Source organism: Gossypium raimondii, chromosome 7 (genome assembly GCF_025698545.1).
Source record: "Gossypium raimondii isolate GPD5lz chromosome 7, ASM2569854v1, whole genome shotgun sequence".
Lineage (NCBI taxonomy): Eukaryota > Viridiplantae > Streptophyta > Magnoliopsida > Malvales > Malvaceae > Gossypium > Gossypium raimondii.
The window spans coordinates 11,095,639-11,111,525 of NC_068571.1; the positions used below are offsets into that span (position 1 = coordinate 11,095,639).

General features: G+C 29.7%; 1 protein-coding gene and 1 non-coding gene across 2 annotated transcripts; one reads left to right on the forward strand and one right to left on the reverse strand.

The window, feature by feature from the left end:
* Positions 1-2,052: 2,052 nt before the first annotated feature.
* TRNAI-AAU (transfer RNA isoleucine (anticodon AAU)) lies at positions 2,053-2,126 on the reverse strand. The gene has a single exon. It is a non-coding gene; the product is annotated as a tRNA-Ile (tRNA).
* A 75-nt stretch (positions 2,127-2,201) lies between these two features.
* On the forward strand, positions 2,202-3,979 carry LOC105801612 (uncharacterized). Its single transcript, XM_012632838.2, has 2 exons — positions 2,202-2,368; positions 3,542-3,979. Exons 1-2 carry the CDS (start codon positions 2,256-2,258, stop codon positions 3,759-3,761), a joined length of 333 nt encoding a protein of 110 aa, XP_012488292.1. The 5' UTR covers positions 2,202-2,255; the 3' UTR covers positions 3,762-3,979.
* The last annotated feature ends 11,908 nt before the right edge of the window (positions 3,980-15,887 follow it).

A 15,887-nucleotide genomic window follows, 5' to 3' on the forward strand; every position in this document is an offset into this window, starting at 1 on the left:
CGAAAAAAATTGTGAAAATAGGGGCTGGTTTCGAAACTACCTAATGACCACATGGTCGTGTGTGTTTTTGCAGTCCATATGGCTTAGCCGTATGGAGCACACGATCGTATGAAACCTTGTAGTTCCACACGGCTAGTTATTGAGGTCGTGTGAACCTTTTTGCTAAATTTTAAGGCCCGATTAAGGGTTGTTTGAGGGACTCAAAATTTGGGTACGTAGACATCATATAGGGCCGAACAGGCCTAAGTTTCAATACGTAAAAGTATACGGATAAGCTTAGAAGGTATGTTAGGTATGAAATGTTACCATTAAATCATGTGCTATGTTATGATTTGTATGAAAATATGTAAGTATACATGCCATATGATTTATGATATATGTAAGTAAGATATATGATTATGGTTTTGTTTGTGTTTTGAGGTGGGTTATGATATGATGAAGTGCTATATACTGCAATTATGGCGGCTAGACCGCATATTTATGTATGGCAGCTCAGCTGCAATTATATGAGTGGCACACCACCACCTATTGGTGTGATTGGATGGATGGACTCTAGTAGTCCTATATGATGTGATTGGTTGGATAGAGATGGTGTGTAGTGGATGGGGATAGGACATGATATGTTATGATATGTTATGATATGTTACGCTATGTTACGAAATGATATGATATGATACAATATGTTATGTTTTAATAAGATATATTTTGATATGAAACCTGATATGCTGTGAGACAAATTGATGATTATGATTACCTATATTGAAATTATGGGCCAAATTACACACTGGGCTTAAAGCTCACGCCTAAGTTCTTTCAAAATTATACAATCATTTCTTTTGCTAGTACGATGTAACCTCCGTGATCTGACCATAAAGTCTAGGCCGGGTATGGGGTGTTACAGATTAACCCTTTCAAATTTTATGGTTGTCCTTCTCAACAGCACTATCTTCAAGGTTCAAATATGGTTTTTTTTAATTTAATATATATTATCATTATACCTAACTTGGTCACCTAACCCGAGCTATAAGGTATTACAACTGTTAAATATCATTATCATTCAAAGATTCGACATAAATAATCAATAAATCTATTAAATGACATTAATACAAGTATAATGAGATTTACAATCAAAACCAGACATTAATCGAGCATTCAAAACTCTTAAAGCAACTCAGAATCAAATCAAGACTGATTTGAAACTTAAAAAAAAAAATTGAAGTAAAATGAAAACAGGTTCCCATTTGCTATCATATCTTAGCATGTGACTTTTTGTAGTTTTATTATATTTGTGAACATCTAATATATTATATTTTATGTTAATGTAATAGTAAGAGATTCTTTTAAATGAATATTTTGGTTGACATTAAATGTTGTGTTTAATTTTTAACTCTCTATCCATTTCCTTATAAAAGAAACTTATATATTTTATAAGAAAAATTATTTATCAACAAATTTATATTTAGCATGTAAAGTTTGTTTTATATACAAATCATATCAAGTTATATATATTTTTTATTTTTAATATCAATAAAATCTTAAAATTATGAAAATAAGGAAGTTTAATATAAGATTTAATCCTTTTAATTAATCAAATTTATTGTTTATTTCATAAGAATAAATTTATTTATTCATTTAAGGATAGTAAAATTATAAGTTTGAAAATATAAAATTTTAATATAAACATTAATTCTTTATTTATTATCACATAAATTTACAAAAAATGTTTTAAAAAATTAAAATTATAATATTTTAATAAAATTAAAGTTTAGATAAATATTATTAATAGAAAAAAATGAAATTTTAAAAATTTTATGAAATAGTAATAAAATAAAATGATATATTAAAATTAAATTTTTTATTTATTTAAAATTAATTTATCTAAAACATATATGATTAGAATTAAAAGTATGAGGTAAATTTTATTTATAATAAAATACTTTACCAATGAAAATTAGAAGTTTTGAACAATTAGATGGGCTTTCGGCTAGAAATCAATAACCAAAAGTTCAGAACTTATTGGCCCAAGCACACTAAATAAAAAAAGATAAAAATTGGCCCATGCAGGTCTCGAACCTGCGACCTTCGCGTTATTAGCACGACGCTCTAACCAGCTGAGCTAATAGGCCTGCGACGATATGTTTTCAATAAAATGTTAATAGTATTTTTTTAAAAAAAGGAAGGACATTTCAAAACTGCAGGGTGACCGATTGAATCGATAAGGTTTAAGATATCTGAACAGAAGAAACGTACGAATAATGGAACACATAACAGCAAGCGAAGTTGCAGGCTTTGGAGTTGGCACTTTGTTACTATGTGCTACAATTGCTGCCCCCAAAGTTGATGCTTTCATTTCTGCTTCTCAGAGAAGGTAATTGCAACTTTTTTAAACCCATTTCTTTTTGCTGTGTTTCCAAGTTTGAATCATTTTTTTTCTTTTTCTTTTTTGAGTTTGTGAGTAAAACTCAGTTTTTTTTTTTACAAGTTTTGAAACTTCGAAAAAGTTAACATTTTTGTTACTGGGTATGAGTAAAATTTGGTAATTTGATTGTTAGTTTGGTTGATGAATTCTCAGTTGTGATACCTTAAGTTATTTTGATTTAGCTGTTGTTGTTGTTCACTTTGTTGGTTTACACTTGGATGTCCTTTGGACATTAGGAAAGCTATCATTGTACTTTAATTCAATTTAAAATTGCAATGCCTTGTATATTAGGATTGATTTTAATTGTGGGGTTATTTTGATTCTTTATAAAATGATTGCCATATCTTCATGTTTGATTTCTGTTCTTTGTGATTGATTCTATCTCAAACAAATGCACTGCCTTACCTAGAGTTATGTGAAAATATCTCCCCATCCACAAAATTCTTGTGGTGTAAGCTATTCTTAGGTAACAAAAGAAAATGGCATCTGTGTGGAGTTGTTGACCAATGTCTTTTATTGTCTTTTACTCATGTTGTACTAGGATTTATCCTAGTTGGTTCATGCGGTAACTTTTAAGAGGTAATGTTTAGCAGGTTTAGAGGTCAAATTCTGAAATCCGCAATACCTTCCCCTATCTCCAAGTTATGATCTCCTTTGGAACAAAAAAAGGAAATGGCCCTGAAGTACTAGACTAAATTTAAGTATAATGCTTTTGGAATCATCAGCTTGGCTTTCCTCTTTGTGATGTAGTTATCTTGCTGTAGTACTTATAGTTCACTTATTTTAGGAAAACTTGGATGCCTAGAATGGAATGCATATAAAGGTTGCCTTTTTGGTTTTTTTGAGGATAAACTTAAGGATTAAGCTAGGAATGGCTTAGGGCAAAAAGGGGTGAAGGTCTAGAATCATTGTCAAGTGAATGAATTAAGTCAATCTCTTTCTAAACCAAGTTGCACATCAACTTTATTGTATTAAGGTAGGTAATATGTCTTATCCAATATCATGAGGTTCCCAACTTTTATTCAACTTTGCTAGGAAAAAGAGAACTGCCAGGATATATTTCATTGACTGATGTGATCTACACGGTTGCACAAGCTGATATTTAACTTTGTAAACTTGCAGTTCATTGGGCTTGTGCAAGAGATGTGGTGATCTACGGATGATAGCATGCTCAAGATGCAGAGGAACTGGATTAATCAAAGCAAATGGGTCATTCAGTTTCAACCTAATTGATAGTCTGTATCAGTCTGAGGAGATTAAGGTAAAATCTGTTGGATGTACAAAATGTCAAGCTAGGGGTCACTTCAGTTGTCCTGATTGCTCTAATACATCTACTAGTTGATTCTCGATCATGCCATGGAAGACATTTTTACTCTTATGCTCGTGTTTTTAAGATATGATCATTAGCTGTCTTCCTAAAGCCATTGTATTTAGAACTTTTTTGGTCCTAATACACTGGATTTTGTAAATCCACTTATAGGAGGTGGAGATTTGTGACAGTGACCTCAACTTGTACTGGTGCTATTTATCAATCACATAGTTATAATGATGTCTTATGAATCCTGCTGCTTTTATATGGATATGTGTTAAGACATTGGTGTCAGAGTTGGATGTCATATATGGATATGCCCGACACAGGCACGTCCGATTTTTTTCTATGTTTCCATATATTTAGAGGGTCATGCTTCTATACTTATGTCCAAAAATATGTTAAACCCTGTTGTTGGGCACAAATATTTTAAGGACACCGAAGAGCCTGAGGCTTGAATGCACTTGTAGGTGTAGATTTGTGAAAGTGGCTTTTATTTATGTGTTTCATTATTTATACCAATGTTATGATGAATGTCTTATATTTCCTGGTGGCAATGTTTAAGGATTGTGACAGACAAGGAAAGCTTGTTTAATTGTATTCAAGTCCACTAAAGTAAAGCTGCGGAACCATTCCTTTTTGCTTAATGCCTTCTCCATCTGCTAACCTCTGGAATTGATAATTAACCATTTTCTGCTATATATATATATATATATATATATTACTATTTTCTTGCTTGGCACCATTTCTAAGCATGCTATGACTAGTTCACCATCAGAGTATAGAAACTTGAAATTCTTAACGTGTAAATAAATAATGTTTTGTCATGCATACTGCACCTTGCTAGGGTATAATCGAGCCAAGCTCAAGTTCAACTTGAAATTCAAGGCTTAAAGCATTGCACTAGTTTGATCAAGTTTTAATGATAGAAGTTCATGTTCAACAATAATTTAATTGAATTCGAGTTTTTTTTTTAGTTGAATCTGAGTAGCTAGCAAGTAGTGTCTCATTTACACACTAGTACCCTTTTAAAACCTCTTGCCAATACCTAAACCAAACTCAAAGTTTTTCTTCTTTTTTTCCGTAGTCAAATTTGTATTCACTACTAGTGCTCTTTGAATATACTTTTTGGTAGATACGGAGACTGATTCATCCTTAATGGGTTCTAGCCCTCTTCAATGCCATAAATCCCATCTCAAGATTCAAACGAACTTTCAAATCTTAATCTCCTGGTATAATCATTTTAGGATACATACTTTTCAAACTGAACAGCCTCATGGATCAAACCACAAGGGAGCTGCTGCTTTATTTACTGCTTGAAGTTAGTTTTTTTTTTTTTTAAGAAATTAGTCAAATGTTGTCTGTTTCCTCTGAATAAGCAGGGAACAAAAATGGGGTTTTCTTTGCTTATCCTATTGCATATGTAAGCACATTACCAATTATTCTAACACATGCTTAGCTTGCACTGTTTCTTCAGTTCAAGTTTTCTGTCTGATGCACTGAGATCCTTGCCTGTACCACTAACTTTGCCTATGGCAAGAACCCCCCGCCCTTTTTTTTTTGTGTGTGTGTGGTAAAGAAAATTCAGATATAATCATTGCAGCCCCATATCTTGTAACATCTGAAAAACAAAACTTGTAGATATATATGATTATGACATGATTATTATCCACTTTCCAGCATGTTTTATTTTTCCATCACAAATTAATAATATTCTATTCTAGGTTGAATTCGATTTTAATCACAATATCCCAAAAGTAATGAGCCACTGTTGAAGAAGCGACAGCTCACATTCACTTCATTCGTCTGTATTTTAGAAGCTTTTCAGCTTCAAGTGAAGCTGTGGCCATTCTTTTTCCTTTTTCTTTTTTACCCAATTCTCCCTATATGATGATCATGTCGTTGAGTGGATGGATATGCAAATCTACCGAGTTATGCCCACTGCTTTCATTAAGACCCCTCTAATGCTGACCCACAACTCTATGTAAACTAATATATTCTTGTCAAAATTTTCATCATTTTCCCTTTTGTTTCTTGTTATTTGTTTGCTAATACTCAAACAATCCGGATTTTTCATTTTAAGTACTCGTATTTAACACTTATCCAACATATTTAGATATTTCTATCAGACATATCCATTACCTAATACAAACCCTAAACCCTACTGGTAACATGGCATATAAGTTCAAATTTTCATATGATGTTTTGCAGAGTGCATTGAATCTAACCTCTTCAATTTGCAAATCCCATGTTCTCAAACAGTGTAAAGGAGTAAAAGGTGGAGGTGTGAATACTAAAATTAGCATTGTGTCATTGGGACACCCCTCCTCCACTTTCATTTTGTGGATCTTTTTCATTCATGATATTCTCACAAAAGGACTTTCAGAACCCCATAATTTAATTTTATTGATGTGGTTAATTCAATTTTGATTAAAGGAATATATTGATTTTATCCATCATCAGTTTATATAATCAATAACTAGATTGATCCAATTAAACTAGTTTAATATTGTATAATTAACCCCTTTTTTTCCTTAAAGGAAATATAGATAAAATAAATAATAGTGTTAGAAAAGGGAAAATTTAGATCATGTATTTTCTTTTCTTTTTTTTTTTGGCCAAAACATCATGTATTTTTAGTTCCATTTTTGTTATATATATTACATTTCCACTTGATTTTAAAAGGCTTAATATAATATTTGGTACTTAAACTTGACACTTTTTCTTAATTTGGTACTTAAGCTTGACACTTTTTCTTAATTTGGTATTTGATCTTTTTTGGAGTTCAATTTGGTACCTGAACTTGACTCTTTCCTAATTTGGTACCTGAACTTTTTTTTTTGTTCAATTTGGTACTTGAACTTGTCAAATGTTTTACAAATTACTCCAATATACTAACAATGTTATTTTTTATGAGGTAGCAAAAATAATCAATGTATGACCGACATGGGATAGATGATATGATGTTTTTTTTTGTAATTTATATGTTTAATTACTTTTAGTTTTATTTGTATAATTAAATATTTTATTAATTAAAAATAATGAATTTCTTTTAATTTGGGTTTTAAAATCTTTTTTCTTATTTAATATTAATTAGTTAAGTGTAGCTCAATACCTAGTTTTTAACATGAATTTCCTCTAATACTAACAATGTTTTTGTAGCATAACAAAAAATTTTAACACCTTCAGTGTTTTGTGTAATTTGTATAACATTTAATAAATTTAGGTACCAAATTGAATCTAAGAAAAGCTTAGGTACCAAATTAAGAAGAAAAATGCAAGTTCAGATACCAAATTGGGCCCAAAAAAATTAGTACCAAATTAAGAAAAATGTCAAGTTCGGTATCAAATTTAATATTAAGCCATTTTAAAAAATAAAAGTTAGGTTTTAATATAGGCATAATTAGCCCCTAACCGTTTATTCATTTTGTCATTTTGACTCTCAATTTTTAAAGTTTAGTAAAATTTTAAAGGAAAAATTGACTTAAGTGTTAAAATTTTAATTTCATTGACATGATAGCTCATATGACATTTTAGTATACTTCACTACTAACATAGATAAATTTTCTAAAAATTTATAAATTTTGTTTCAAATTTATTGATTTTAAAATTTTATTATTATTATTTTTAATTTTATGAAATACACATGGTTTGCCACGCTAGTGGTCTCATCAACGCCGTTAAAATTTTAACAGTTTAGTTAATATTTTCATTCAAAAACAATCAAATTGACTAAAATTTAAAGTTGAGGGTCAAAATGATAAATAAAAAAATCAAACTGACAAAATTATGAAATAAATTCTTCTTTATGCCTTTGAAATAATATAAGTATAGTATTCAGGTTTCAAACTTGCCATTTATAATTGCGTATGGAGTCTTCAGCCCAAAATGTATGTATGACATGAATAGGTTTTATTCGATTTTCTCCATTTTTTTAATTCTTTTCAATTCTTCATTCGATTTATTTTGTAGTAATTTCATAATGTTATAATTATTAGATATGTATATTGTATTTATATTTGTAATAGTGAAACTTTCAGAAAAAACTATTTATTTAATTGATGAATTTAAAATACCAAAAATATACGAAAATCGAATTTTATACATTTGAAATACGTAATCATATGTTAACTTCCATTCTCATAAATTATTAAGTAATAATGAAATGCAAATTGTTTAATTTCATGTTTAAAATATAATGCAATAATTAATTTGGAGCTTTTGTTAAAATTAACGAGATTTAAACTTGTACCAATTAAATTATCAAAATTTTAAATTTTTAAATTTATTACTCAACTAAAATTTTATTTTAATTTAATTATGCACACATTATTTATTGTACACATCCATGCGTTTTAAATACAATTTTTAATAAATTTTAATAAAAATTAAAGATTTTATTAAAAATTTTTATTTTGAAATATATTTGGAGTAAGAGTTTAAACCTGAATATTATATGTATTTTCTTACCCAAAAGTAGTATTTGAAAACCATTAATTGTGTGTTTGGAACAAAGTAATTAACTAACTCTTTAGATTGGGCGGTAGCTTAAATAAAGATTTTTTTTGTTTTGTTTTGAATCAATCTACATTTAAAATAAATAAATTTAAATATATAATTTATTTAAATTTAATTATAAAATATATAAATATTAATACAGAACATATATATTTTAATATTTTATCATTTTAAATAGTAAAATGAATTATTTGGAGGAATTGCGTGGAGCTTTTTCTAAACTTGAAATTTTTATAAAAATCAAAACGCCATCCAATCCGGTTATAAAGACTCACTTTTCATCTAAACATATTTTTTATTTTAAAAATAACTAATTAATTTAAAATAAAATCATTTTTAAAGTATTTGTATTCTTTTCCATCATATTTTAATTGTTTTATTTATATTATATTCTTTAATGGTATAATTAAAACTTAAAATGACATAATTGATATGAAGAAAAAACAATTAATTTTTACTGATTGAGATTGGCATAGGTATTGTTAGCAATGTGGGAGGATATGAGTTTGAGTACGCTGAAACGTATTATCCTCCTATTTATAGGTTAGAGAGAGGCTATGAATAATTTTAAGTATTGTGCTAAAAAGAACAAATATGATCTAAAAAAATAATTGTAATTAAATCTATTAAATAATAAGTTTAAAGAAAGCATAGCTAAAGCTCCAAAAGCAACTTTGCATTTGCCTGCTGCAATTATTGTACAGTACTTGCGCACGCGGCCAAAAAGAAAAATCAGAGGAAGCTTTACAAATAAAAAAATCTGACGACTGTGCTTCCGCTGTCAAAAAACAACCACGTGTCTTTCAGTGGTTTCTAACTCTCTAGATTTACGCCGTCGTTACTCGTTACGCATTCGTACGGGCCACTCAAAATCTGAGCGCTACCTCTATTTTCTTACAGCCCAATTACATGATGACACGTATCTGAAAAAAACCTCTGTAAGACTTTGGGACCGGATCCCACGAATTTCATGATATGGATTTCATTGTTTAATTGATTATTTTTTTGGTAAATTATAAAGTAAAAATTTAGAAATTATGATATATTTTAAGTATTTGTAATTTTTTTTGTTTATTTTCTTAAAAAATAATCTCTAATTCAATAAAATTATGGGTAAACTATAAAAATAATTATTTTTATTTATTTCAGATTATATTTTAGTTACTTATATTTGAAATGTTATGTTTTAGTCACTTACGTTACCGTTTTATTACGAAGTGGTCACTCTACCATTAAAATCCGTTACCTCCCTAACGAAAGTCTTACGTGGCAGTCCAAATGAGTTTTAAATGACAGCTTGAATGTTCAATGCTGGGATGAAAATAGATCTTTAATTAAATAAATTAATTAGGACTACCACGTAGGACATTCAAGTTGGCATTTAAAACCCATTTGGACTACCACGTAGGACCACCGTTAGGGAGATAATGGAGCTTAACTGGTGCAAGTCTCAAGGCCCAAAATAAGGCTCATGAATGTGATAGGCTTAAATTATTGACATTGGTGCGAGCTCTCCAAGTGTGGCAACATTACTTGCTGCCCAATAAGTTCGTTATACATACGAATCATGAGTACCTTAAATGGCTAAAGGGACAAGGTAAGTTGAGCAAAAGACATGTCCGATGGGTAGAATTTATAGAAACATTCCCATATGTAATTAAGTACAAAACAGGTAAAGAAAATGTAATTGCTGATGCCTTATCTCGTAGATATTCTTTGATAACTACATTAAATATTAAAGTCTTAGGATTTGAGCATATAAAAGATTTGTACACAAATGATGTTGATCTTGCACATATCTTTGCTAATTGTGGGAATAGTGCCTTTGACAAATTTCATCTTGTAGATGGGTTTCTTTTTCGCCTAAACAGGTTATGTGTACCACATTACTCCATGAGAGAGTTACTAATTCATGAGGCACATAGTGGAGGCTTAATGGGACACTTTGGTGTTGCCAAAACACTAAATATTCTACAAGAACACTTTTATTGGCCGAACATGAAGAAGGATGTTGAAAATGTATGTTCTAAGTACATTGCCTGTAAATAAGCAAAAACTAAGGTAATGCCTCATGGACTCTATACTTCTTTGCTGGTTCCTTCTTCACCATGGGTAAATTTATCCATTGATTTCATTCTTGGTTTGTCAGGAACTAAAAAGGGTCGAGATAGTACATTTGTTATTGTTGATAGGTTTTCAAAAATGGCACACTTTATTCCTCGTCACAAAACAGATGATGCTACACATGTCGTGGACTTATTCTTTAAAGAGGTAGTGCGATTACATGGAATACCTTGCACAATTGTCTCTGATAGAGACATAAAGTTCCTAAGCCACTTCTAGAAGGTATTATGGGGTAAGCTTGGTACTAAGTTATTATATTCCACTACATGTCACCCCCAAACCGATGACAAAACTAAGGTAGTAAATCGAGTTTTAGGTGCTTTACTACGAGCTGTTATGGGTAAGAACCTTAATAATTGGGAAAAATGTTTACCATTTGTTGAATTTGCATACAATCGATCTATTCATTCTACAACTGGCTATTCACCATTTGCACTTGTTTATGGTTTTAACCCACTAACTGTACTTGATCTTTTGCCATTACCTATTAAAAAAATTTCTAATTTAGATGGCAAGATGAAAGCTGAGTTGGTGAAATCAATGCACGAAAAGGCAAAACAATGAATTGCAAAAACAAATGAAACAAATGCCAACAAAGCTAACAAGGGGCTCAAACAAGTTATCCTTGAACCCGATGATTGGGTTTGGGTCTATATGCATAAAAAGCGATTTCCAAGTAAAAGGAAGACTAAGTTAGACCCTAGAGGCGATGGGCCTTTCCAAGTACTCAAGAGGATCAATGACAATGCCTATCAAATAAATCTGCCTGGTGAGTACAATGTAAGTTCTAGTTTTAATATTGCTGATTTATCTCCCTTTGATGTTTCAGATTCGAGGACGAATCTCTTTGAGGAAGAAAGGAATGATGCGAGTCTCAAGGCCCAAAATAAGGCTTATGAACGTGATGGACTCAAATTTCCTTAAGGCCCAATAACAAGGTCAAAGGCCAAGCAAATTCGAGCAAGATTGAACGGGACTATCCAAGACTTCTTTACTAAGGCCCTAAATACGCACATGACTAAAAAAGAAAATCAAGATTCAATTTCTTGTTTTCAAGAAAATCAAGAAGCCGAATATTTGTCCAATTTTGTTGTTTTAGACAATTTCAAGAATCAAGAAAATCAAGATTTCAAATATTGGAAATCTTGGTCCAAGAAACTGAATCTTGTAGCCAAGGCGCATTGGATTTCATGTATGAGCCAATTTCAAGAGCAAACGAATCACAAGACTGAATTCTTGAAAAAATGGCCCATTAAGATGTTTACAAGCCCATCCTAAAGTTTGGAAAGTAATTTGATTGAATATCAGGCCAAATTATCAAAGTGACCCAACTTGTAAAATATTTAAACCATAGATCAAATTTTATTTTAATAGGTGGATCATCATGTAAGAATTCAGCCTAAAGAGCCCATTTAATTCCTTTGGTTGAATTCTCATTAAAAGTCCACACTTAGAATTAATTTGTTTTTTTTATTTGATGAGTTGTCATGTTAGTTATTCTATTAGGGTTAGGAAAACTTATTTTGGGGGCATATAAGTAGTATGGACGTTCACCCTTATACACATACAATTGATTTATGTCTTTTTGAGTTAATAATAATTCTCTTTGGGTCTTTCTTCAAGAATTGCTCTTGAGTTTCTTTTAGAAATGTTTTAACAATCTTTCAAGTTGTAGGAATCAGCTTCAAGCTTTTTCTTGCGTAGATCTCTTTCTTGGAGGGGGAATTAGAACCATTGAAAGAGTTGTGGATTCTTAATATTTTCAAGGCTTCTTAGGACGTCATCTTCTATTTTCTATCTTTAATTTATTGTTTCTAGCTTATTTAAGTTAGTTTCTTACTTATTTAAGTTAGTTCTTACTGCTTTGGCTTGTTGATTTTATTGATTTTCGTTCTAGGTTAAAGTTGCTTCAAGAAAGACATTCTCCTATCTTGTTCCATCAAGAAACACATAAAAATTTAAGAGTTTTAATCTTTTCTTGTTGTTTCAAACATTCTTGCACAAAACACTTTGCTTTTGTCTTTAAAATCACTTCTAACAAATCTATTTGTGTTTTGTTTTTTCAGATCTAGTTGGGGCATTTTCTTGAGGTCCAAGGACGGGTTCTTTCCATCAAAGAAACCCTAATTCGTTCTCTTTTGGACTCTTTACCAACCGGTTCATCTTTCTTTTGTTTTAATTTCGTTTGACTCTCCTTTGTGGCAACTAATCTATTTTCGTTGTTTCTCGTTTCAGTTTACGTTCATCTAGAGATCTAGGATAAATCCACAACTTTGACAAACTTTACAATACACTTCCGCAGTCATCCGCATCATTATTTGTCATTAACGGTAGAGTAACCACTTCATAATAAAACGATAACATAAGTGACCAAAACATAACATTTCAAACAAAAGTAACTAAAATATAATTTGAGGTAAATAAAAGTGACTATTTTTATGATTTATCCTAAAATTATATTTTGTAGACTGTTAATGTATTATTCAACATCACGAATCTATTTTTACCAATATCCGATGCGGTACATTAATGGAATATCGTAATTAATTGTTTGTATAATGAAAATAATTAATTGGTTGTTATGGAAATAACTACTGTATAAATAAGTTTATAAAGTGTTACATGATATGAGATATTCGAAATAAAAATAAATACAGAAAAATGTTTGCGTTGATTGATAGTACCATAATGTGGTAATTAAATAGTCATAGATATGTAAAATTTTTGGGCATTTTAATTATAAGGAAAAAAAAGGCTTCCATAAAATTAGGAATTAATTGATAAATAATAAATTATAGGACTCGATTACTTTCTTTCGACATATGTCTTATCATTTAATGATCTTTGCTTTATAACACTTGTTGAATTAGCTGAAGCAAAGTCGAATTCGAAGACATATAGTAATCTTCTTGAATAGCTTTGATCACCTCCAAGCAATCTGTTTGAACCAAAACCCTATCATGTCCTCTTTTTTGTAACATGAGTAGAACATCCCATATGTTCCATAATTCAGCATCAAAACTAAACAATCACCCAAAACACGGTTAAAATCGACGATCCAATCCCCAAACTGGTTTCGCAACACAACTCTAGTAGAGGTGGGCTCTGTACTCACATTCCTCGCAAATAAACAAAATTATTTGACAATAATTGCTCTTAAATACCAAAATACTCACCAGGCATATTATCCTTATGTACAAATTACAAAAATTATCGAGCTCAACTTAAAATATTTTAGCAATCTCATAAGCATTACAAGCCAAATTCAAGATGAATTTATACCCATTTTTTCCTTTTACATTTTTTCAACTACTTTTTTAAATTCTTTGGCTATCTATAAAATGTAATGCATGAGTGAAGTGGATAGTTTGGAGTAAAATAGTGACGTGGTGCAATATGTGTAAGACGGATGGCAAATAACTTACTTTAGCAAGGTTTTCTGGAGAAACTTACATACTAAAATATTTTTAAAATATTTTTTTATTTTTTAAAATAAATTTTTGGCATTTATTAAAAAAATAGGTCGGACCGGGCCTGGGCAAAATTTCAGGCCCATATTTCGGGCCGGGCCGAGCCCGAGCCTAGGACCCGGGCCAAAATTTTTTATGGGCCCGACCCGGCGCATGAGCACCTCTATTTAGTATATATACTAGTTTTTATCTTCTGCGTTGTAGTCTTAATTTTGTGTTTATAAATTAAAATATTTTTTATATTTTTAAAACTTTTAAATGAATAAACTTCTTTAGAAAAAATCAATTTTTATTTAAATGAAGTTTTAAATGAAAATTTTATTTAATTAAAATATAATAAAAATATAATTAATTTATATACATATTTAAATAATTAACTTTAATGTGTTTTAACATATTTTACCCATGTAAATTTTTTATAAAATTTGAAAAATTAAACAATTTATTTTAAATATACATGTTAAAGCTTCTTAAAATTCTTATTTTTTAAAAAATTATTTCCTAAAAAATTATGTAATCTTATAAAAGCATGATATTAGAAATTAAAATGGAAAATACTTGTTTAAAGTTGTTTATTATTGAAAACATTATTATTATGATTATATTATTATTATTACTAGCAAAAATCATATTTAAAACTTTATTTAAAAATAGGATTCACTTTAAATATAATTAAAAGAAACATTTTTCTAATATATATTATATATGTGATATATATGATTATATTTTTCTAATATACTAGTTTTCATTTTGCTTTCGTACCTTCTTTTATAATATATATTATATATGTGATATATATAATTATATTTTTCTAAAAAGATCATGTAATTATATTTAATTGATGAGTTAATAAATATAAAACCGATAATAATTAATCGATAATGATAGATTGTATTTGGTAGCAATTTTGAGCCATTTGTACATCGTGATTATCATATGATGTTAAATACCCATATTGAACCCTCAAACAACCACAAATTTTCGGTCATATTTTCAGTTATGTATGTAAAATTATATTTGGTTGACAAGTTATAAAACTTGTTGTTATAGGGTAATAATTATAGAGTAATAAAAATTATCTTGTAATTATATTTTTTGAAAAGATTCTGTAATTATATTTGATTGACAAGTTAAGAAATATTAAATCGGTAATAAATAATCAATAATGTAAAAATTCAATGTCGATATTGGCAAGAAAAGAGAGAAAAATAGAACACACAAATTTTACGTGGAAACCCTTTCGAGGAAAAAACCCATGGGCAGAGGAGAAGAAAATTCACTATGTCGAATTCGAATGATTACAATGAGTATAAACTGTGTCTATTTATAGGTTTAGAAAACTTATTCTAATCAACATCTAATAGAAGTAATGCAGTAAGGTTGAAACACCTTATTCAAATCAATATCAAACAAAGAAAGTAAATTTCTATATGAATTCTTCTTGTGTAGCCTGCACCATACCTTATCTTTCCACTTGTATTTTATTTTAATAAGAATTTGGGTCACAACTCTAACAATCTCTACCTTGACATGAATTCTCAATGAACAAGTTCTTCACCTCTTCCATGAAACCCTTTAGGGTTTATCTTCAACAATGAAAACCAACCAAGTTTAAACAATGTTCAAACTTAGTTATAGGAAGTGACTTAGTCATCATATTTGCAGGATTATCATGAATACTAATTGTGCTCACAACAATATCACCACGAGCAATAATATCATGAACAAAATGATACCGAACATCAATGTGCTTTGTTCTCTCATGAAACATTTGATCTTTCGTAAGGAAGATGACACTTTAACTGTCACGAAATACTGTACTGATTTGAAGGTCTTCATTGAGTTCACTAAACAGCCCTATTAACCAAATAGCTTCTTTACAACTTTACAAGCCTTAGTAATTGCCATGTACTTAGCTTCAGTGGTAGACAAAGCGACAATAGTTTGCAAGGTGGCTTTCCAACTGATTACACAACCTCCAATTGTAAATACATAACCTATGAGAGATTTTTTTTATCAATGTCTCAAGCAAAATCAACATCAACAT